The 25,647-nt window shown below is 38.4% G+C and overlaps 1 protein-coding gene across 1 annotated transcript in view; it reads left to right on the top strand.

Annotated features, from left to right (window-relative positions):
- The window catches only part of LOC126471611 (katanin p60 ATPase-containing subunit A-like 1), a 53,512-nt gene that overhangs the window by 10,425 nt on the left and 17,440 nt on the right, over positions 1–25,647 (top strand). The window contains exons 3-4 of the mRNA XM_050099851.1: positions 537–679; positions 11,141–11,250. Coding sequence (XP_049955808.1) covers positions 537–679; positions 11,141–11,250 — 253 coding nt within the window. The remainder of the gene's footprint in view (positions 1–536; positions 680–11,140; positions 11,251–25,647) is intronic.

Raw genomic sequence — 25,647 nt, 5'->3', positions numbered from 1 at the left:
TAGGAAAATGCTCAGTGCCACTGTCCTGTCAGACTGGATATAAATATCAAAAATTTTAATTATTTAAAAATAGTTGAGAGTAACTTTGACACAAGCATCTCCACATCATAATGCTCCATTAAAGTGTCTCTGTAAAGCAGTGTTTCAGGAGATCCACTGCATATGCTGTGGCCTGTACTTTATAACAAATAATTCAGTTCATATGATCACATAAAGCTAATTTGTTGCCTACATGTTTCAATATTGGTAGAACAAGTTTATCTAAAATATATGCCAATCAACTCATTTCTTATAATATACTGTATATTCTAGGCTAACAGCTCATACTGCTACATTACAAATACACAATATACATTTCAAAATATAATGACATGTAGAAAAAAGGCAATATGATTGGAATAGTGATTGAATACTTGTATTAATTTTTCAAAGTGATTTTGTTTTCTGGGTCTCACTCATACCAGTTTTTCAACTTGAACATTTTAATTTGCTGCAATGAATAAGATATTTCCTTAATAATATGCATTATATTTCAGGTTCACTTTTATGCCCCAAGCACTATTTTTATAAATGAAACAGATTCACTGTGTTCACAACGTCGTACAGATTCAGAACATGAAGCTTCCCGAAGATTTAAGGCAGAACTGTTGATTCAAATGGATGGTCTTAATTCTAACAGGTATGAACACCATATTTACTTCAAATGGTAAAGAAACATCCATTAATTAAGTTATATGGACAAGTGTTGCCTGTGTGAATGAAGATATAAGTTGGTTGACACTGCAATCAGTGTTTGAGTAGAGTCTGAGAAAAGAAAAAGGTTAGGGTACAGGCACATTGGAAGATTAATAATGCAGAGATTGTGAAACATATGTAGTCCCTAAGCCATTGTTGTGAATTCCAGATGAGCTGACAGTGTGAAAATTTTGCACATAAAATACAATAAGCAGTTCTGAAACACACACACACACACACACACACACACACAGAGAGAGAGAGAGAGAGAGAGAGAGAGAGAGAGAGAGAGAGAGAGAGAGAGAGAGAGAAAATGTAACTGTTTATTATTGTGTCATTCCTCAGCATACTGTTTTGGCACTAAATAGATTCCTGTCCTCATCTGAGACTTTTTTTAACTGATAAACTCTCAGATGACATGATTCAGGGTGCCGATTTCTCGATACTCTCAAGAATCTGTTGAGTGTAGATGTATTTTTAGTAAATACAAGGGATATTAAATATAACCTATATTTTCCCAGGTAGTGTATTGGATTTTTGGGTGTCCCAGCTGTTATGCACTCTTGGTCACTACAACTGCTACTCTATAAATTAAAGAATATCTGACCAGATTTTTTCCTTGAAACAAAAAGTGCTTCATTCTGTCACAGAAAATGCCAAACTACTCCACTGGTGTTTAAAACTCAAAATAAGAACAAGTTTGAAAACACTCTGAAAAATAACAGACTGTGCACTGCACGTGTCCACTATTTTTTAGTTAGTTAGCTGAGTTTGCTATTGAGTGTAACCCCAGAAAACAAATTCTTTCAGGAAATCAGCAGATTTTATCCCAGGTTTTTCTTTTGTCATAATAGAAATGTCTTCCTTGGGTGTTAATTGTTTCAGTTCTTAATGGGCACTTGTAATACTTGTAGCATAACAAATCCAAAAATTAAACACAAATCAGCAAGCTTCATTTAAAGTTATAAGTTTACTCTTTTGTGAAACATTCCATGAGTCACAATACGCTCAACTGCGAATGTTGTTCTCAGGCCTCCGATGAGTTACTTACTGTTTGTAGACAGCTGGAAACAGATCTGACAACTGTTAGATGACTGGAGCTGCACCAAACAGGTGTACTTGGAGGGCTACAGAGAAACATGTACCAAAGATACCAATGATACCTCGAATACAATCCTCCCATTGTTTCCTCTACAGCAAGTACAGGATCTATCACTACTCGCCATTGTGGATGGTGTGATAGGTCTCAGGGCCCTGTACAGAGGAGACAGGGACCAGAGAGAACTCAAGGTTTTACAGCCACCCACCCCACCCCCAACCAATGAATTCAAGGTTCTGTCTTTCACTGAAACTGAAACTGAGCCAGTAAGACTCACTTCACTTATTTAGGAATCTGCTGTGTATCATGTCAAGGGGAGAAAATTTAAAAGAGTATGGGGTCTATTAAGCACTGACACTTATAACATACAGGAATACTTGTACCCTTAGAAAAATTTCAGCAAAGGATGGGAAGGATCACCACACGCACTCCACACGTATGCCCATTCAATATTCTGAGGAGGCCGTTCCAGCACCCATTGAAGGAACAGACAACTATGTATTGTGGAGCATATTTGAACAAACAGTGCTTGTCAGGCAAGCTTCAAAATCATACTTGAATCCTTCCACGACTGGAAGGAAAGGCTGAAAAGAATAGCCATTTTCACAGACATACATTCTGCAGCATTTCCCCTGGTTCTCAGTTGAGAAGGTGGCTTGAATCACTTTGACTTTGGAGGTTCTGCGACAAGTTAGGCTACAAATTCTTAGAATTGCACCATAGAGTAGAGAAATCTAGGGTCTGTCTAGATGTGTCAGGTGTGCACTACACATCAGAAGCTGTTACCAAGACAGTTGATGGTTTGTGGGGTGCACAAAAGATTTTTTTTATATTACCTGACTCTTCATGCTGTCTGAGTAATGACACCTGTAAAAGCATCAGTGTAAGGTCAAAATTAATGCACTCCCCTTGCCACCTTCCCCCTATCCACCCAAAAAAGTATAGAAGTCCTAGTTATCAGTATCAATTGCTGAAGCACTTGCAACAAAGCACCAGGGTTAATAGCACTCCTAAAAAGCAGAAATGCTGAACTCCAGGAGTACTATCCCAATTTAATGCTTGCACCACTGCCAAGATTGGTTATATAGATATTAGGGTCACTACTATTAAGAAAAAATTTAAACCGCTAAGACTGAATGAAGTTCCATGACCTGATAGAATTCCTATTAGATTCTATACAGAATTTGTGGCTGAGTTAGTGCCCCTTGTAAAAATATTATATACCATAGATCTATCAAACAAAAAAAACTGTGTCCAGTAGTTGGCAGAAAGCACAGCTCTCACCCATCTACAAGGAGGATAGCAAAAGTTATCTACAAAACTAATGTCCAATATCATTGACATGCATCATTATAGAAACTTAGAACATATTCTGAGTTCAGACATAACTAGGACGTCAAACAAAATCACCTCTTGCAAGGTAACCAGCATGGATTAAAAAGCATAGTTCATGCAAACCCAACTCACACTTTTCTCACATGATATCTGGAAAGTTATGGAGCAAAGCAGTCAAGCAGATGCATTATTTCTTGAATTTTGAAAAGCATTTCACTCAGTACCTCACCTAAACTTCTTATCGAAAGTATGATTCTGTGGGATATCAATTGAAATTTATGACTTACTGAGGATTTCATGGTGGAGAGGATGAAGCATGTTATCTTGGCTAGAGGGCCATCAACAAATGTAAAAGTATCTTCAGGCAACCCATAGGTAGGTTTCTTGGGATGCTTGCTGTTCACGTTGCATATTAATGACGTATCAGACAACACTCATAATAACCTCAAACACTAACCATTGTGGCCGAGCGGTTCAAGGCACTTCAGTCTAGAAGCGCGCAGCTGCTTCAGTCACAGGTTCGAATCCTACCTTGTGCATGGATGTGTGTGATGTCCTTAGGTTAGTTAGGTTTAAGTTCAAATGGTTCAAATGGCTCTGAGCACTATGGGACTTAACATCTGAGGTCATCAGTCCCCTAGAACTTAGAACTACTTAAACCTAATTAACCTAAGGACATCACACACATCCATGCCCAAGGCAGGAGATTCAAACCTGCGATTGTAGCAGTCGCACGGATCCAGACTGAAGCGCCTAGAACCGCTCAGCCACCGTGGGTGGCTAGGTTTAAGTAGTTCTAACTCTAGAGGACTGATGACCTTAGATGTTAAGTCCCATAGTGCTCAGAGCCATTTCTTTTAACCTCAAACTTTTCACAGATGCGTTTATGTGTAATGAAGAACTGCCTGAAAAAATTGCACAGTTACTGAGATAAATCTTAATAAGATTTAAAAGTGGTGTAAGGATTCACATCTTGCTTTAAATTTTCAGAAATATAAAATTGTGCATTTCCCAAAATGATAAAAGTCGTATCCATCAACTTCAATAACAATCAGTCACAACTCGAATCAGTCAACTTGTACAAATACAAGGTTGTAACAATTTGTAGTTATATTACATGGAGAAATTGCCTAAGCATAGTTGTAGATAAAGTAAGTGGCAGACTTTGTCTCATTGGTAGTACACTAAGAATACATAATCTGTTTACAAAGGAGGTTGCTTACAAAACACTCAAGCTATGCAGTAGTTCTATAATGCTCTTCCATGGGTCTAATAAATCTGTGACCATTTGTGCTGTCCTTGGTGTAAGGACAGTATGAATGGTCACAGATTTGTCAGACCCACAGAAGAATTGTTAATGGTACAATGTTAATGATATCTTAAAGAAGCAACACTGTTTATCTTTGATTTGTGTTATCTACCATTTTTAAATGCTTTCGCATTTTCTGTTTATTCTGTGTTTGTATTGTTGTCTGCCATTAGTTGTAAGCTGTTACACATTGCAATAAACTCCGTACAAATGGGCTTATTTTCATGGTTCATTTACTGTTCCTGATCACAGGTTATGGTTCTAGGTGCATAAGTCTGTTTTCAGTGTAGTGGCAGAGAGTTGTTTCCTGGTGTCATGCGTAACAGCAAAACTTTTAATGTCACCGGCATAGTGTTGGCGTGGCACAATGGAACAATCTACACATCAGTTTCATTTAATATTGTCTGCAGGGGACAATTAGGTGGTGTAGAAATTCCAAATGGATGTGATATTAAGAGGAAAAGACCTTTTAGATACTGCCAATAGCATTGTTACTCAGTCACCACAGGAGAGAGAAGCAGAAGTAAAAACATGGCAGGAAAAGGACACAAAAACACAGGAGTTTATTGTGACCTGGATGGAGGTAGCACCACTCACTCATCAGCTGGCATGTGGACAAAACTGAGACTGTGTATGAAAAAGAGTCCACAGTATTTACCTACTTCAGCAAAAGTGTTTCTTGCTCCAGTTTGATGATGACGCAGTGGTTACCGTTGTGTCGAAAATACAAAAAAATCAACACAATATTGAAGCAAGTGGGAGAACCACTTTCAGATAAAATGATCATAACAAAAGTGGTAATGTCATTGCAAGGGTGATATAAACATTTCTGTTCAGCCTGGGAGTCCATATTCTTTGAGAAGGAAATGTTTAATGACTTAATTTCAAGATTGCTCATTGAGGAAGAGAGAAATAATCAGTGCAATCAGCCGGAGGTAGCTTTAGTCAGTCTAAGCAGGCAATAAAAAATTACCTGTTATGCTTGTGGTAAGACGAGCTACTACCCAAAGGACAGCAAAAGTAAAGCAAATATAGAACTAAGAAGTTGCAATTATTGTAAGAAAAGATGTCATTTGAAGTCAGATTGCAGGCTGTTGAAATCAAAGGAAGGCAAAAAGGCTCAGAATGTAAATGCCTTTATGTGTATGAATCAAGGAGTTGACCTAGAAAATTATTGGATGAGGTGCTAGCGAGCATATGTGCTGAGAACTGTTTACAAAACTGGACAGTGTGCAAAGCTCAATGAAAGTTACTGTGGGTGACAGTAAACTTCTTGATGTGACTGAGCATGGTACTGTGGAACTGTATGCATGGATCAGAGTTAAATTTATCAAAACAGTACTTAGTGGAGTGCCTTTTGTTCCTGAACTGAAATTCAATCTGTTTTCTGTAAGAACTGTGTTACACAAAGATATGTGTTTAGTTTCAAACAAGGAACAATGTGAATTCTTGAAGAGTAAAGGCGAAGTTTGTGCATTATTCAAACATGTCAACAAAATGTATCATACATTGTTTTCACTAAACGGAACACAGTCACAACTGTCAATGGTTCCTTTTATGCATGTGGATGAAACACACACTGTGGTTGACAGTAATAACATGTCAATTTGTCTATATATATTGAAAACTTGAGTGTCTGGCACAAATAATTGTAACATCAGAGCATTACGCACATGAAAGAGTTTTTATCATATAAAGGAGTGAGATTCATTGAAAACATTTGTAAAGAATGTTTAGTATGTAAACAACATCACTTGCTTTCCCTGTCAGTTCCTCTGGAGCTAATGCCTCACTCGAACTGATTCGTGCAGATGTCTGTGGACCCATGGAGATGCATTAGCTTGGAGGAGCTGGTTCAAATGGCTCTGAGCACTATGCAACTTAACATCTGAGGTCATCAGTCCCCTAGAACTTAGAACTACTTAAATATAACTAACCTAACGACATCACATACATCCATGCCCGAGGCAGGATTCAAATCTGCGACTGTAGCAGTCACGTGGTTCCGGACTGATGCACCTAGAACTGCTTGGCCACTGTGGCCGGCTTCTTGGGGGAGCAAGATATTTTTTGCATTTGAAGGATGACAACTGTGGTTAACACAAAGTATTTTTTATGAAACAGGAGAATAAAGTAAAATGTTTGATTAGGTATTTTATGCAAACACTGAGAGAGAAAATGGTCGGAAAATTAAAGTTCTAAGAGGTCATAATGGACTGGAGTTTATGAGTACTGACTTAGGTACATTTTTGAGTGAAAATGGCATAGCCCATCAAAGATGTGTTGTGTACACTCCACAGAAAAATGGAAAAGCTGAAAGGGAACTGCACACCTTGGTTAAAGCTGCTCATTCAATGATTTCAGGAATTCCCAAACATTTCTGGGCTGAAGCAGTTAACATGGTGGCTTATTTATTAAATCAAACTGGTCCAAGCCCTATAGAAAGTAAAACTCCTTTTGAAGCTTTTTATGTTAGAGAATTGCCCTTAGCAGATTTGAAAATATTTGAAACGCATGTGTCTGTCCCCATACCCAAGGAAAAGTGACTGAAACTAGGCCCCAAAAACAAGATAGATTTATTTGTGGGTTATGATAATGATGTGAAGGGCTACAGAATATTTATAGCTCCCACAAAGAGAACTGAGATGCAGCAAGACATTATTTTTTGCCTCCAGCAGTATCCAAAAGGAAGAAGAAATCTGATGTTCATGTAAAATAGTCAGATACTATTCATTGTGATAAAAAGAACATAGATGAAGCTTCAGATTTAGAGGAATGGAAAGAAGAAATGAGGACTGATGTTGTGGAAGAAAATAAAAGTCAGCCTAGAGGAGAACAAGAAATCAGTGAAGACAGTGAAAACAGAAATTTTTTTAGAGGATGCAGAGGACAAGAACACATACAATCTTAGATCCAGGAGGAAAATTTAACACCCAAATCAATTGGAGGATTATGTGTCAGAGCTGTTGACAGCAGTGATTGACAAAGACCCCAGCACCTATGCTGAAGCAATGTCTAGCAGTGAAGCTAAAGATTGGAAAATGCTCAACCAAGAGAGCTGCAAGCCCTAGAAGAAAACATCACATGGTATTATGTATGTAAGCCAAATGAATGTGATGTTATTGACAGAAAATGGGTTTTTAGGCAAAAAAAGGGATGAAAAGGGTAATGTTGTTTCTCACAAAGCTTGTCTTGTAGCAAAGGTTTCCAACAAAGCTTGTCTTGTGACTCTTCAAGCTTTCCTGGCGGATGTGTTGTAAATAGTCTTAGACAATTTACAAAGCTTGTCTTATTTAGAGGTATACAGTGCAGTAGCAAAACTGGTTTCATTGAAATTTTTTCTGGTTAATTTTAATGAGAATAACTTTTCCATCTATCAACTGGATGTCTTTAGTGCATTTCTCTATGAAGAGATAGTTGGAGACTACTGGTTATTGCAGTAAAATTAATGGCAAAATTTGTAAACATACAAAAGCTCTGTATGGTTTAAAGAACTTACAAATAACTGTACCTGATGTTACATTTTATTCTCTCATGCTAAAAAAGTACTTTAAGTAAATAATTATTCTTAATTTTACTTTATTTTCAACATGATTATTTTAAACCATTTTGTGGTACTTAAAATGACAAAATACCTGTAATTATTCTGTACACTTACAATTAGATGTTATGAGACAATAAAGTTTCTATTCTATTCTACCAAGCAAGGAAAAAAAAAAAAAAAAAAAAAAAAACATGGCTCTGAGCCCTGTGGGACTCAACATCTATGGTCATCAGTCCCCTAGAACTTAGTACTACTTAAACCTAACTAACCAAAGGACACCACACAACACCCAGTCATCACGAGGCAGAGAAAATCCCTGATCCACCAGGAATCAAACCCAGGAACCTGGGTGCGGGAAGCAAGAACGCAACCGCACGACCACGAGCTACGGACTAAAAGTTTCAATTCTGCCATAAAAACAGGTAGCCTATTTATGGGGATTATGACAGTCAAATTGAAAGAATGCATTACAAATTTAGAAAAAAATGTGGGCTTTATAAGACATAAGATTTCGCATGTAATAAATGATAATTCTGAGCTGCAGAACGTTTCCCCATCTTGGCGTTAAGCACCAACAATCAGTCGAATTGCTCGCCAAACAAAAGTAAACTATGAGCAAATACGTGTTGAACATGCAAAAAAAAAAAAAAAAAAATCAACATATTTAGTGACAGGACATGTCTAGCTTGCACTGTAATATCAAAAATTATGGAAAAGAGGCATGTAGAATCAGAGAAATTCGAGAGTACAGAAGCGAACAAAATGCGACGTTAAGTCGAAGAGTTTCAGGTCTTTGCTACTGTGGAAATCGTTCCTTTAAAGGAATTGTGTGCATCAAATATAAAACTGCTTCATTTCTCTTGTGCAAATGTGAATTCGAAATGGAAGATATGGTTGTGCATGGAAGATGAGTTAGGAATAAATTTTAATAACAAAGATGGTACTTACATTTTTTATCAGTATGCTCATTGATGAAGTTAAAGATTTAAGAAGTAAAATCGACGAACTCCGTTGACAGAAGCTATAAAATGATGGCGAAATATGCAGAGACAAAAAAATTGGCGCTAAATTATGCAAAAACCAATTCCCTGCAAAGAAAACCTTTACGAGAACTGAACAATATATTACGACTAAAAAAACATTTAAAACTGTGAAAAGAATTGCGAATGATTCTTCCTTAATTATTACAATAAGCAACAGGTTTCTAGCACTTCAAAAAGGATAAAATCACTAACAACAAAGTACCTGTACTGAAAATACGGTATTAATTTTACAACTGAAGCAAACAAAATAAATAACAAGAAATATTCACACAACAGAAACAGCAATGGCATAAGCAGCAGTCACAGTTGGAGTCAGTCCATTCATCCTATTATGTGGGTGTAATAATGTGTTGTGATAATGTAACTGGCCAGAAAATGTATAGGCCTAGGTAAAATGCTATCAGTTTACAAAGGTGACTGCTTCCAAAACACTTGTGTGTTCCACAGCACAATATTGTTGAAGTGTGTGGAAACCATACTAAACAGGACTTATTGGGGATACTGAACTTATACAAGTGGTCACATGTTTGTTTGACTCGAAGGAGACCATCGAAAATGCTGAAAAACTTGAATTGGCAGATGCTTTAAATTTGAGACCAAGTATCCTGTGAAAACCTATTCACAAAGTTTCAAGAACTATTAATATATATGGAATCTAGGAATGTATTGCAGATGCCTAAAAGATTCACTCATATACCAACTGCAAATACAAAATTAGTTTAATTGGAACGTACACAAAGTCATTCTTCCCACACTGCATATGCAAATTAACTGGGAAGAAACTGTAGTGTGTGATACTGTGAGAAGTACCCTCTGTCATGCATGTCACAGTAGTTGGCAGAGTGTGTGTGTAGACGTATATTTTTTGGACAATTCCATTTATACCATAGAAGAGTTGAATAGACAATATTTATCAGAATTTTGAGACACATCTGGTTACTGTGGTTATGCAAGCCTATCCAGTTATGTCTCCAAGAGTGACCCAAAGCCTCAGTATGATTGCTATTCCCCTTGTATTTCTTCTGAACATTACAACAAGAGATTCTTCCAAGGCATACGTGGTAGCAGCATCACAGGGGTAATGGACATTGTACCCTGTACCACCAACCCAAGGACGTTAACATCCATGGAAACATTGAAAACTACGAAACAGATTCATTAATCAAATTACTACTGTATTATTATTTATGAGTCTAATTTAAATCCAGGTTCAAGTACTAGTCTGTTACAATTTTTCTGTTGTCACAATAGAAAAATGATTTTGCAGGAACTGAGTTAATTAACTGATTTCATTTTTTAATTTCAATGTTTCTATGGAAATATATTATGTATTAATAAATATAGGTTAAAACCAATAAGTAAACAGTGCGCATCTTTTGTGAAATAAAAGATAATTGTAGGGCAATGACTGGAAAAATTAGTTATTTTTCTGTCTTTTATTATACCAGACAATAATCACTGAATGTGTTTATACAATTATTGATTTCAAGTGTGATCTACAGCCATCTCTAAATCAGTATTGGAACACAAGAAGCTTTTTTACACAGTGATGCAAATGTAGCATATTTTGCTACATGTAATTCTCTTTGACCATGTGATCAAACTAACAAGAAGAATTGTCACTACAAAATGTGCACTGTAACCTTTTACACTGTGCTAGGAGTAATGGAGAGGATTATACCTACTCCCCTGCTTCCTGCATCCCCCATGTAAAATGCCAAGTTACATTGCACATATATTAAATAAAGCCTCCAAGCACACAAAAACTTCACTTTTACCTTGCATATAATTCTTCCAATGATAACAAATATAAATCTTCTGATCAGGGTACAGCTGAAGATCAAATATGGATACATAACAATCTTTAAATCAGGTCTTAAAGGGCATTATAGCCATAGTGCAGTAAATATCATACCTGTCCATTTGTCTTTTCATGTGTCTGCACGTGCATCAAGTCTATGAGCATTTCTTAGGTGTGTGTGTGTGTGTGTGTGTGTGTGTGTGTGTGTGTGTGTGTGTGTGTGTAATTCCTCCATCATACAGAAATAACAAAAATGCTCTCAAAAATTTTTCAGTTCAGATAACAAGGTGATAATGGTACTAGCAGCAACCAACCATCCATGGAACATTGATGAGGCATTTCGCCGAAGATTTGAGAAAGGGATATATATTCCTCTTCCAAACGGTAAATCTGCATTCATAATTCATCATAATAATGGTATTCATACAGCTGTGTATTTGATTCACAGGGGTGTACTTAAACCCAAATCATTGAGCTATGACACACAGAATTGTTACACATACTCTAGCATCACTTGATGGAAAGATATTAACTTTCTCCTTATTATATTCCTAAAATCAATACACATATACACTCAGATCTACATATAATGTACAACTGTGCATGTACATGCAATATCAGTAACTGAAAATCCAGGAATAGAGATAGTATGTATGTAGGATAGAACACTGCCCGCCAAATAGAAGCAATTCTGAACAGTAGGTAATTGCTTATAAAAGACAAAAATGCTTTATTTTTGGAGAATGTCCTTTATTAGGACTACCAATGCACATGCTCAACTCAGCACAGGCTCTTGTATTGCAATGCTGTTTATCTAAATGAGGTCAGCAATGATGTCAAATGGGATAAGTGGTGGGCGAACAGAGATATATGTAGAGTGAGGAGATGGATGAGTGGTACAGTAGGTGGGGTGGGGGGGGGGGTTATGAAGGATAGTGCTAGGATGGAACATGTAACTGTTTTGCAAGGTCAAGTTAGGGATAGGTGTGCCAGGATGAAAACAGAGAGGAAAATGGGAGAGTACTGGGGTAACAATACAAACTCGTAGATACATATAGGAGATATCGAAAGGTTCAAAGTTATGAGTAAGGATAGAGTAGTAGATAGAGGAAACAGGAAAAGTAAGAGCATGTTATGGGAACAATTGGTGACATTAGTTGATGACATGAAGGGAGAAGAGAAGGAGGACAACTGTGGCACAAGAGTTAGCAAATATTGAAATCTTAACTGGAATGAACGATATGTAGAATGGAGATTTCCCACCCACAACATTCAGAAAAACTTAAGGCTGTTGGCAAGAATCCAAGTAGCATGGCTTGTAAAACAAATGCTGAGGACAACCGCTTGCATAGCATGCTAACTTTCAGTCACGGTTTGACAATATCTGTTCATGTGAGTGGATAGTTTAGTGCTCATATCTACATAGAATGCTGCATAGTACTTTCAACATAGTTATATGCTGTGACTGCTTCCATGTGTGGCTCTAGTTGTGATGAGTGATGCCAGTGATAGAATTGGTCTAGGAATGGTTGGCAGATGTATAGGACAGGTCTTGCATCTGGGTCTTATACAGGAACGTCACCCAGAGGTCAAGGGATTGAAAACAAGATGGCCATAAGGACACACAAAGATACTGCATAATTTTGGTGGACAACTGAATAGGGGTAGAGGAGTTCTGTTTAAGTCAGGGTTGGAAGGGTTGATATACTCTGCTGATGCTTCAGTACGGTCCTCAGTACCCTAGGAAAAGAATTGCTTGTCACTGAAAATTTGGTATCCACTGGTTGCCAGTCTGTATGGGGGAGGGAGGTGAGACGTTTTTTATATAAGACGGGTAGCAGCTGCAGAGTGGATGTACTTCTGGTGAGTGATGGGTTTAATTTAAATAGTCTGAAAGTGGCCATCAGTGAAGTGAAGGTGGCTCTAGGGGCCAAGGAGGACAATATAAAACAGGTGGTAGACCAGTGTTAAGATTTTGAATGAATGACAGTGGGATGTCTTCATTGGGTCTCTAAATCATAAATATGCCATCAGTAAATCAGAACTAACTAAGGGTTTCAGGACTGTGAGTGATTAGAAAGGATTCCTCATGAAGGCTCTTGAACAGGTTGACACAGATCATGTAGATGTAATATGATTTTCCGAACATCCTTTGACCATTGATACAGGAATGCTGAATATGGGCAGAAATAACTGCAGGTCAAGCATGGAGAAAGGAGGAGATGCCAGTTACATTAAGAAGGCATGAAACTATAAAAACACTGATACCCATATACTTTACAGTGATCAGTGTTTTAAAACTTATGCTGCAAAAGTAGATTTTCTTGGAAAGTTAATAATAATAATAGCATACAGGACTCCATCTGTTAATTTTGAATTATTTATGAAATATTGATGCATTATTAAACTTCTTGACTTCCAAGCAAAATAAGGTAATATTATGTGGAAATATAATTTTTCAGAGAACACCTGTTCCAGAGCTTTACTTAAGTTCCTTGCCATTTTATGTGATCCAGCTCCTTTATGCAATTTGCAACAAGAATTATGGGAATGAGCACTACTGCTACTGACCACATTTTTATAGATGCATTGAGATTACAAAGTGCTATTGAAATTCCCATAGTTAATGGCCTCTCAGAATATTATAGTCAATTGCTGATGTTTAATATCAGAGTGCACCACATAAATAAAAATAATTGGAAAATACAAGGGTGATAAATGGACAAGAAATTGTCAGATACAAACTGGAAAGATATGTACAACATTCCTGGTGTTAATGAAAAACATAATGTATTCTGTAACATTGTAATAGGCTACTAATAGAAACTGCATTCCTAAGAAATTAAAATATGGAAGCAGATTAAATGCATCTGAACCTTGGGTTACATATGTAATCAGAATATCATGCAGAACTACGAGAAAACTCTACTAGTCATCAAGGGACATGGATGATGATACGATTAAAGCCCATTTCAAACTGTGCTGTAAAAGTCCAAGTAAAGTCATCTGAGTGCCAAATGGTATGTATTATCAATAAAAAATAAGCTCCTTAAAGAACAAGATAAGAACTGTTTGGAACCCACCAAAAAAATGAGACAGGAGAAAAGAATCCAGAAAATGGAGAAATTTCTTTAAAAAATGAGGAATTCTGCATAAATTTATTTGGCCAATAACAGATAGATTAGGTTTGAATATTTCCATAGAGTACTTTCCAAAACAAGTTACATAAAATTCAGCATCCTCCTACATTTCCAAAATAAGTTTCCAAATTTTATTAATTCTCTTACAAATAAATGGTCAAGTGGTTATGAAGAAATCAAAAGTAAAATAATGAAATGTTGTTCAGCTGAGCTTACAATTAGTAATATATTGGCTTACTTATGCAACTAATCTTTTCCTAGAGAGACAAGCGTTCTGTTTTCTGCAACTTCACAAAAAAAGGGGGCAAGACACTATTCCAAATTACCAATCTGTCTTATTATTGCTAGTATTTTCAAAAAAAAAAAATTTAGAAGATCATATAAGTTGTAAACACTTTTGTTTGTTTATTTATTTGTCCATCTTCAAGCATCTGCATGCAAAGGATGCCTAGACATTTGTAAGTACACTCTATTTTATTTAGTTGAGTTGTATGTATTTCTATTTTTAATGTTTGACAAGAATTATCTTGGTGTACAGGTTGCCTTAGGCTATTCCTTCTATAATTTACTTCTATATGCAAGAGGTAACTGCATATGGAGAGAAATAAACTGTTAATATATTTAACTGTGTGGAATAAGGCCTATAAGGTATTTTAGTCATGGAAATTCCAGATGTGCACCTGTTGGTCTTGTTCAAACAGATGCTCCCCCCCTCCCCCTTTCTCTCCCTCTTAATTTTTCTCTCTTCTTCTTTTTCTTCCTCAGGGAGAATCACCCTAAAATCAATACCTTATTTTAAATGAAAGTGGAAGATATCTTAATAGGAACTCAGTGATAGTTGTTTAAAAACATATGTGCATTGTTTCCCCAACAAATAAATAACAAGTGACAGAATTATAGATATACCGTCCGTGTGACTATTTGAAGTAAATTTAGTCTCGAAATGTATGCCAAGGAGTTCAGCAGATGTGCACTCATTTCAGCATAGGATTAACTGAAAATAATGTTCAGTGTTTTCCTTGGTATACAATATACTAGAATCAGTAAAATAGAAGCTACTACCAGTGGGAAATTTTGTGACTTAGCTAAGGGAACCATAGTATTCCCAAGGAAATGCTTAAATATTATGAAGTAGTAGACACAGCAGGTTCCTGGTTTTTATCTTATGTGAATGACAGAAAGCAATGTGTATTCCTGGTTTTTATCTTATGTGAATGACAGAAAGCAATGTGTATCTGTTGCCTGTCAGTCACTTAACAATAGGCATTCAGAATTAGAACCAATCAGACATGGTGTACTGTAAGGTTCAAGTTTGGGTCCTCTGTTGTTTCTGATCTACCAGTACATAAACAATCCTTCATTTGCAGTTTCAAAAAGTACAAATTTTATTATTTTCTGTAGATGATATAAGTGTAGAAATAAGAGGTAATATCAATTTCCTAAGTGAAAAGGCAGCTGTTGAAAGATTAGAAAACGTCATCAGTTGTTTTAACACAAATGCAATGCAATGTAATGATATTTGTGCTATGTTGTGTACATTCAGTTCAGTACATCTCATATAACTCTACAAGCTACAGAAATAGTCTACTGAAACAATGAAGTACAAGAAATAGAAAGTGTTCACTGTTTTGGATCACAACTTTAATTGGAGGACTGTGGCCTGGAATTATTTTAGTGCATTAGTTCGGCTATGTTTCAATTCCTACTGCCATATGTAATTTAAAAATGAAGAAACTAGTTTTTTCTGCACATTTTCATTCAATAATGAGTTATGGGATCATTTTATGGGGATGCTCTACTTATATGAGCAATATTATTTTCAGATGATGGTAGTGTGTTATAAGAATTATGTATGGTGTTATCAGTGCTCCTTCAATAAGGCTGCTTTTATTTTTATATACATCATTTCCTTCTCTGATTATGACACAGTTTACATCACTTTTTACTGCAGTTTCACGGTTTTTGAGCACTTCTTGTAATCGAGCTCCAGGCTTTCAAATTCTATTCACTTTATATTCTGACTTAATATCAGATAAGACTGTGGCTAGTCCCCTACCATGACTCATTGATAGTACGTATGTTTCTTCTTTCTTATTCACTGTCTGGTTTTCTGCACTGCATTTAATTTCATCATTTGTTGCACTAATACAATTTTTACTTCTAATAGTACTGTACATGGTGGTAATGAGTTTCCATTGGCAGTTTTTTGGTCAATAGATTTTTCTGAGCAGTTTCCTCTGACACTGAATTTTTTTTCGACTTTTTTGGGCTGCCTGCACTTCGAACCCTGTACTCGCTCATTAGTGGAACACGAAAAACGTTTGTTCTTAACACAGGATGAGAGAATTTCTTACGCCTAATATATATAGTACACATTCTTATTTGCAGCTTTGCATCTCCGTGGGAATGTCCACAACTGCATCAAATTTTTCAACATACTGTCTGGCTTTACTCAACTTGTTTTGCAGGCCTTCCCCCACAATTACTTCAAGTCTGGTGTATTACTTTACTGTATCTTATACAGACCTATTCAGTTGTCTGTACAACCTTTAGGGCCTACTGCTTGTTAAATCTGGACCAGTAAAAATACAATACAATACAGCACAATGAAACTGGTGGTATGCTAAGTGAACAGATGTGCTAAATAAAACATACCGGTAGTTCATAATGTGTTGTAAGAAAGACATGAACGCTTTGTCCCTTAGAAAGCAGTTTCTATTAGAAGTATATATAATTCCTAGCAGTTGTGTTCATAATGACAACAGATGGGACCCTGTCCCATTGTTTGTTTTTCTGTCTAAAAAATTTTTTTTGGCCAAATTACATACAGTGTGCCACCTGTAACCCACTTTGTAACCTTTCCCAGAAAGTTTGGATACTCACTACTACCTCCCAATATGTTTTCTACATGATAGTCATAGTGGACAAATTGGTGCACAGTGAAACTAAGAAATACACTATAATTACAACACAAGAACATAAGCTGACCAGCTTGTGCGCTGCTGAAACTAAGTGTTGTCCAGTGCATACAACAATATCATGTGACCATTCATGAAATTTTATGTCATAACAATGTGTTATTCATAAATGATTGTTGTCAAGATAGGACTATTACACTGAGGTGACAAAAGTCAGTGGATAGCAGTACACATGTCCAGAGGGTAGTAGTATAGCATACACAAAGTACGATCTGTTGTAGAATTTTAGAACATGTTTTTTGCTCGAGTATCATGTCGTTTTTGGAAACCCAGAATCTACTATGTAGGAATCAACATGGATTCCGGAAACAGCGATCGTGTGAGACCCAACTCGCTTTATTTGTTCATGAGACCCAGAAAATATTAGATACAGGCTCCCAGGTAGATGCTATTTTTCTTGACTTCCGGAAGGCATTCGATACAGTTCCGCACTGTCGCCTGATAAACAAAGTAAGAGCCTACGGAATATCAGACCAGCTGTGTGGCTGGATTGAAGAGTTTTTAGCAAACAGAACACAGCATGTTGTTATCAATGGAGAGACGTCTACAGACGTTAAAGTAACCTCTGGCGTGCCACAGGGGAGTGTTATGGGACCATTGCTTTTCACAATATATATAAATGACCTAGTAGATAGTGTCGGAAGTTCCATGCGGCTTTTCGCGGATGATGCTGTAGTATACAGAGAAGTTGCAGCATTAGAAAATTGTAGCGAAATGCAGGAAGATCTGCAGCGGATAGGCACTTGGTGCAGGGAGTGGCAACTGACCCTTAACATAGACAAATGTAATGTATTGCGAATACATAGAAAGAAGGATCCTTTATTGTATGATTATATGATAGCGGAACAAACACTGGTAACAGTTACTTCTGTAAAATATCTGGGAGTATGCGTGCGGAACGATTTGAAGTGGAATGATCATATAAAATTAATTGTTGGTAAGGCGGGTACCAGGTTGAGATTCATTGGGAGAGTGCTTAGAAAATGTAGTCCATCAACAAAGGAGGTGGCTTACAAAACACTCGTTCGACCTATACTTGAGTATTGCTCATCAGTGTGGGATCCGTACCAGATCGGTCTGACGGAGGAGATAGAGAAGATCCAAAGAAGAGTGGCGCGTTTCGTCACAGGGTTATTTGGTAACCTTGATAGGGTTACGGAGATGTTTAATAAACTCAAGTGGCAGACTCTGCAAGAGAGGCGCTCTGCATCGCGGTGTAGCTTGCTGTCCAGGTTTCGAGAGGGTGCGTTTCTGGATGAGGTATCGAATATATTGCTTCCCCCTACTTATACCTCCCGAGGAGATCACGAATGTAAAATTAGAGAGATTATAGCGTGCACGGAGGCTTTCAGACAGTCATTCTTCCCCCGAACCATATGCGACTGGAACAGGAAAGGGAAGTAATGACAGTGGCACGTAAAGTGCCCTCCGCCACACACCGTTGGGTGGCTTGCGGAGTATAAATGTAGATGTAGATGTAGAAGGGCAGTGCACTGGCTAAGCAGTCATTTGTACTACGCTAATTGATGTGAAAATGTTTCTGATGTGATTATGATCACACAACAGAAATTAACAGGCTTTTAACGTGGAATGGTGGTTGGAGCTAGAAGCGTTGGACATTCCATTTTGTAAATCGTTATATAATCCAACATTCCGAGATCCACAGTGTCACGAGTGTGCTGACAATACCAAATTTCAGGCAACCCCTCTCACCATGGACAATGCAGTGGCCGATGGCATCCACTTAATGACTGAGGGCAGTGACGTTTGCGTAGGGTTGTCAGTGCTAACAGATGAGCAACACTATGTGAAATAACAACAGTAATCAATGTATGATGTATAAAGAACATATTCATTGGGACAGTGTGGTGAAATATGGCATTAGTGGGCTATGGCAGCCAATTAGATCCTAGAAGTCTGGAAGACCATGGCCTGGTCTGATGATTCCCGATATCAGCCGGCAAGAGCTGACAGTAGCGTTTGAATGTGGTGCAGACCCCATGAAGCCATGGATCCAAGTTGTCAAGTGCTGTGCAAGTTGGTGATGGTTCCATAATGGTGTGGTCTGTGCTTGCATGGAACAGACTGGGTTCTCTGGTCCAACTAAACCAATCATTGACTGATAATGCCTAAGTGTAGCTAGTTTGAGACCATTTGCAGCCATTCATGGACTTTATATTCCCAAACAATGATGGAATTTTTGTGGGTGACAATGCACCATGTTACTGGGCCAAATTTTTTTGCGATTGGTTTGAAGAGCATTCTGGACAATTCAGGTGAATGATTTGACCACCCAGATGACATGAATCCCATTGAATTTTTATAGGATACAGTCAAGAGATCAGTTCGTGCACAAAATCCTGCATTGGCAACACTTTCGCAAATATGGACAGCTGTAGTGGCAGCATGGCTCAGTATTTCTGCAGGGGACTTCCAATGACTTGTTGAGGCCATCCCATGTCAAGTTGCTGCACTACACCAGGCCAAAGGAAGTCTGGTATAATATTAGGTAGTATCTCATGACTTTTGTCACCTCAGTATATGTTGTTGAAGAGCAACATGGCTGCTGTATCTCATGGTGTTTTTATGCAATGTATTTCCAAGATTCTCTCTGGGCAGGCAATTAAAAAATTAAGCGCTAAAACATGTGCAATAGAGGTATTACAAGAAACATTATCAGACTTAAATTTAATACATGTTGCCTCTCGTATGGTGTAATGCCATTCTGTGCAAAACTTAAACTACATAGTGTTTCAACTGTTGCTCCCGAGATCAAACATTGTTTTTAAATAGCTTTGTCCTTTGAGGACGGCCCAGTGGCCGAAATGCGTAAGAAGTGATTGAAACATTATTTGTAGTCAAAACAGAAGAATTGTATTATACAAGCTCTGTCACGGCAACATCTTACATGAGTCAGTGTTATGAGAGTTTTATCCCCTGGTAAAGAAAATTTTCTACCGTTATTACTCAGACCCTGTCCCGCCAAATTTGTAAATTTAGTGAGAGAAGAAAGACTCAGAACACACCTGCCTGCTTCCTTAATCCCAATTTTCTCATTGTTACGACATTCACATGAAATATGAGCACCAACTAAGAGAGACTGGGAAGCAGATGGAGATGATCCAAGTCATTTGTCTTTTACGTTATTCACAGTTTGGATAGGATAGTGAGACACGAAAGACAGGTGTGGCTAGACATGTGGTGGTTTGACAGGTGACCCAGCTCGATGCATCAGAAGTGCCAACACAGATGCGCGTAGTCCGTAAGGTGTTTGCATGTGGAGCTGTCTGTCTGAGCAGCAGACCATACATCAACCCCTGCTACTGGAACAGCAGACCATACATCAACCCCTGCTACTGGAACGGTATATGAGTGCCATGAAATGACCCAGCTGTCATAAGGGCACCAAGTAACCTGAGGGGTTATTGTCGACATCTACACTATATTCTGCAAGCACCCTCATCATGTTTGGTGGAGGGTTCTTCGTGTACCAGTGACACTTCCCTCTTTTTCTCTTGCAGTTACAAATGGTTCGTAGGAAGAACATTTGCTGGTTAGCCTCCATGTTGGCTCAAATCTTTCTGATTTTATCTTCATGGTCTTTTCATGAGCTAAACGTAGGAGGAAGCACTATATTGGTTGACTCTTCAAGGAACATGCACTTTTGGAATTTTAACAGTAAACTACACTGTGATCCAAAATTACTCTCTCGCAGTCCCTGTGACTGTTGGCTGAGCATCTCTGACACTTTCAAGCTTACTAAATGAAAGTGTAACTAAATTATCTGCTTTTCTTTGGATCTTTTCTGTTTCCTCTATTAGTCCTGTTTGTCACACATCTTAGACTAATGACAATGCGTGTTCTTTGCGGTGGTTTGCAAAGTACAGATATAGATGTTTAGATTAATTCAAGTGTTGGTCAAACGAGTGTTTTGTAAGTCATCTTCTTTATCGATGGACTACATTTCCTAAGAATTCCTCTAATGGGTCTGTCTGGCATCTGCCGTACCCAAGAGTAGCTGTATGCAGCAGTTCTACTTCAGATTGCTCCCTACTCATATCGCTTTCCAGTGATTGTTCTGCATTTGTGTAATCATACAATAATGGGTCTTTCTATGTATTCGCAATATGTTACATTTGTTTATGTACGAGGCCTAGCGCCGATCCTCTGCAGTTCCTCCTGCAATTTTGCTACAGTTTTCTAGCTTTATGACTTCTCTGTCTATAACAACATCATCCACGATCAACCTAACAGAACTCCCGACGTTATCTTCTAGGTCGTTTATATATACTGTGAGAAGTAATGGTCCTAAAACACTTCCTTGCGTTGCGTCCAAAGTTACTTTTATGTCTGTAGATTTCTCGTCAGTGAGAATGACATGATGTGTTCTGTTTCCTAGAAACTTGTCACTACAGTCACGCAATTGCTGTGATATTCCGTATGATCATATTTTGTTCACTAAGCGGCATTACGGAATTCTGTGTCTGTAGATTTCTCGTCAGTGAGAATGACATGATGTGTTCTGTTTCCTAGAAACTTGTCACTACAGTCACGCAATTGCTGTGATATTCCGTATGATCATATTTTGTTCACTAAGCGGCATTACGGAATTCTGTCAAACGCCTTCAGGAAGTCAAGGAACATGGCATCACTTGTGCGCCTCCATCTACTACTTTCTGGGTCTCGTGGACGAACAGAGCGAGCTGGGTTTCACATTATAGCTGTTTCATTCCTACAGACAGGAGATTGTCGGTCTCCAGAGATGTCATAATACGCGAGCATAAATTCTACAACAGACCGGCGTCAGAGATATAGGCCTATAGTTCTGTGTATTTGTTCGACGAGCTTTCTTGAAAACGGGAGTGACTTGTGTTTTTTTTTTTTTATTTCAATCATTAGGAACGCTTTGTTTCTCCAAAGACCTACGGTAGACTGCTAGAAGAGGGCAAGTTCGTTTGCATACTCTATGTAGAATCGAATTGGTATTCCTTTAGATCCATTGGTCTTTCTTCTGTTTAGTAATTCCAGTAGACTTTCTATCGCATGGTCACTTATTTCGACATCTATCATTTTGTGCCACGATTTAAAGAAGGAACTACAGTGCTCTTTCCCTCTGTGAAACAATTTTAGAAAAAGTCATTTCCGCCTTTTCTGTGTCATCCTCCGTTTCATTCTCATTACGCTCACAGTGTATCTGAACAAAACTTCTTAGGATTTTCTGTCAAATCGGTCAACAGAATTTTACTTTCAGATTCATTGAACTCTTCATTCATGGCCCTCCTGTGCTGATTTTTGGTTCGTCTAGTTTTTGTTTGTGTGTGAGGCTTTTGCTGGTTTTAAATTTGCAGTCAAACTCTCTTTGCTTTCGTAATAGCTTTCTAACGTGGTTGTCGAACTTTGGCTGGACTTTTCCATCCCTCACAACTTTGGTCGGCATGTACAAGTCTAAAGCCTAGGCCTATTGTACAACAGTGGCGGCTCGTGACTGGGAAGTTAGGTGAAGAGCTATCAGGAAAGAAAACTATACCTAGATTCATACAAGCTTATCTAAATAATTGAATTTATTTCTTTGTTGTACTCCAAATCAATTCTTGGATCCTTTAAGGGTGGCCGGCCGGAGTGACCGTGCGGTTCTAGGCGCTACAGTCTGGAGCCGAGCTGCCGCTACGGTCGCAGGTTCGAATCCTGCCTCGGGCATGGATGTGTGTGATGTCCTTAGGTTAGTTAGGTTTAATTAGTTCTAAGTTCTAGGCGACTGATGACCTCAGAAGTTAAGTCGCATAGTGCTCAGAGCCATTTGAACCATTTTGAACTTAAAGGGTGCAAACTTGTCGGTGATGTCTTCATAGAATGCTGTGTTTATATTAACTGCAGTAGAAGTTCCTTCTGAATTGAAATATTCGCTAAAGAAGAAAGTCTTTCTTCTGAAACTGCATTCTTCGTGTACGTTTTTATACGCTTCAGACAAGGAAAGCGTGTTTCCGTAGATGCCGTAGTAGAAGAGATGGACAGAATGAAGGAGAATGCTTTATAAGTAGCCGGGAAAATATCCTTAGCCTCGTTAAGCATTTATAATATCCTTCCTGTGGGAATCTTTCTCATTGCCATACAAAATAATAAAATACATACTGCATCATCAGCGGGGTTCAGATTTAATACATATACCGCCAAATGCATTATGCGTGCTCCACACACACAACAAACTCTGCTTTACAGCCTTGAGCTAGAAGCAGCCGGGAATAAAATTCCCATCTACATCACTGCATGCCGCCTCCACAGAAAACCTCAAGAAGGTGACATCTTAGTTGCTATAGTAACCATACGATCACGCTCGACCTGATATGTGGCTCTGTCCACGAGGTTGAGCTCCAGGAAACGAAGGCCACTGCAGTTCGCCTGGTCCGAATCGTGTGCTTGCTGCTAGAAGAGAATTCCACACAGTATAAAACATGGAAATGCATTTGGAGTAATAACCAGCATACGTGGTAAAATAAATAAACTTTTTTAAAGTGTAGCAACGGTTGCGGATGCAGGGGGTGGGTTAAGTGGCTCAAGGTTCCCCCCTCCCCCCCCTCCCCCCCCACAAAATAAAGCATCTGGGTCTACCCAGATACAATACTTCGTATTGTCCTTCTTTCTTAGTACAATTTTCATTACTTATCCTAACGTAATCGATTTTAAGTAGGTATAATATGTTATCAACTTTTAAATTACTTAAGAAGCTGTTTACATAATGAGTCTTTAATTCGCACGCTACTCATTGGCGATGCACCAACAGCGACGCCCAACTGCTACCGCCGCAGAGCCGCCCGCGACGGGGTCCCGCGTGGTATATGAGAGAGTAGTGTGCAGTAAACAATGAGTGGTTTTCTTACCTTTTTTTTTTTAACAGCAAAAGAAGAGGCCGAATCGCGCGAAAATGGACCAATATTACCCGAAAACAATGCCAGCTACTTCTTATTGTCAACACAAACGTTCATCAGGTGCATCCTTCTGATTATTTTGTATGTTTTAAATGAAATTCATATAAACGCGATTAGTCGGGTTTGTGACTTTTTGTTCGGTTGATTTCGTTGATCTTTCGATAGGTGTGGTGTGGCTGCCTGTGGACACGAGTCTGAGCACTCGTTCCTCCCTGCTGGCCCTACAAGGGACAGCGTGAAGTGAAACTTAATGTAAATAATGTAATACAACATAAATCATCGGGTTTCTTCGGTTTGTAATTCTTTTTAAACTAGCTTTCTTCGCACGCCTGCAACTGCTCTGAATTTCATAGTTTTATATTCTATTATTTACCTAAAATCGGTAAATAATCTTTTACAGGTTAAAGTACTCATCCATAAGAACAACTTTTACTATCGGACCTACTTCGAAATCGCGCAAAGCACCAGCTATTTCATACATTTCGGTCAAGTAGGTTATCAGATGTGTAACTTTTGTGCAGCTGATTTTTTTCGGGATTTCGAAGCTGCTGAGTATTAGTCTAACCCATTAAAAGGAATTTTGACTATTTTTAAATAACCCTGTAGAGTAGCTCCGCAGAGTTAGTTTAGTTGGTAAGTTGTTGATTTCATCGTGCGCGCAGGCCGCTGGTGGCCGAGTGTTTCTAGGCGCCTCATTCTGGAACCGCGCGACCGCTACGGTCACAGGTTCGAATCCTGCCTCGGGCATGGATGTGTGTGATGTCCTTAGGTTAGTTAGGTTTAAGTAGTTCTAAGTTCTAGGACACTGATGACCTCAGAAGTTAAGTCCCATAATGCTCAGAGCCATTTGAACCATGTGAATCATCGTGCACGATTCTCTACTTCGTGTACAAGCATCAGTTTGTTGGCTGCTGTTAACAGAGCCCGACCCAGTGCTATAGGGAGTGGCTAGTACATACATTACCTGACCTGAAAATCGTTTCGATATTTCTTATGTAACAGGAAAAGCACTTAGCGATGAGGAAAAGTATTAACATCTGACACAGTCTTCAGAACCACCTCGAATTATGAATATCCAGAGTAGACAAGAAAGAAAGTTTCAATTGGATTGGCTAAAGAAATACTGTCTGTAGCCAAAAACAGAATGGTGCATAATGTTTGTCTTGCGTACTATTTTCTGGTCCAGGTGGTAGGGGAAAGCATTCTGTAGCGCTAGGATCTTTAGCCACTCGTCCACTTTGCAAATACACTCTAATATAAAATGAAAAAGAATCCTGAATATGACAGAAATCGGTAGATGTTCTGTGCATCTACAGACAAACAAACCATTACAGTTTCAGAACATTTGGACGATTTATTCAAGAGAAAGCGCTTCACAGATTTAGCAAGTCAACAACGCATTGGTCCACCTTTGGCCCTTTAAGCAAGCAGTTACACAGCTTAGCACTGATTGATAAGAGTTGATATATGTCCTCCTCAGCGATATCATGCCAAATTCTGTCTAATTGGCGCGATAGATCGTCAAAATCCCGAGGTGCTTGGAGGGCCCTGCCCGTAATGCTCCAAACATTCTCAAGTAGGGAGAGATCCGGCGACCTTGCTGGTCAAGGTAGGGTTTAGCAAGCACGAAGATAAGCAGCTGAAACTCTCGCTATATGCGGAAGGTAATTGTCTTGGTGAAATGTAAGCCCAGCATGGCTTCCCGTGAAGGATAACAAAACGAGGCCTAGAATATCGTCG

The sequence above is a fragment of the Schistocerca serialis genome, chromosome 3, assembly GCF_023864345.2.
Source record: "Schistocerca serialis cubense isolate TAMUIC-IGC-003099 chromosome 3, iqSchSeri2.2, whole genome shotgun sequence".
Classification (NCBI taxonomy): Eukaryota; Metazoa; Arthropoda; class Insecta; order Orthoptera; family Acrididae; genus Schistocerca; species Schistocerca serialis.
This window is presented reverse-complemented; position numbering and strand designations above follow the sequence as displayed.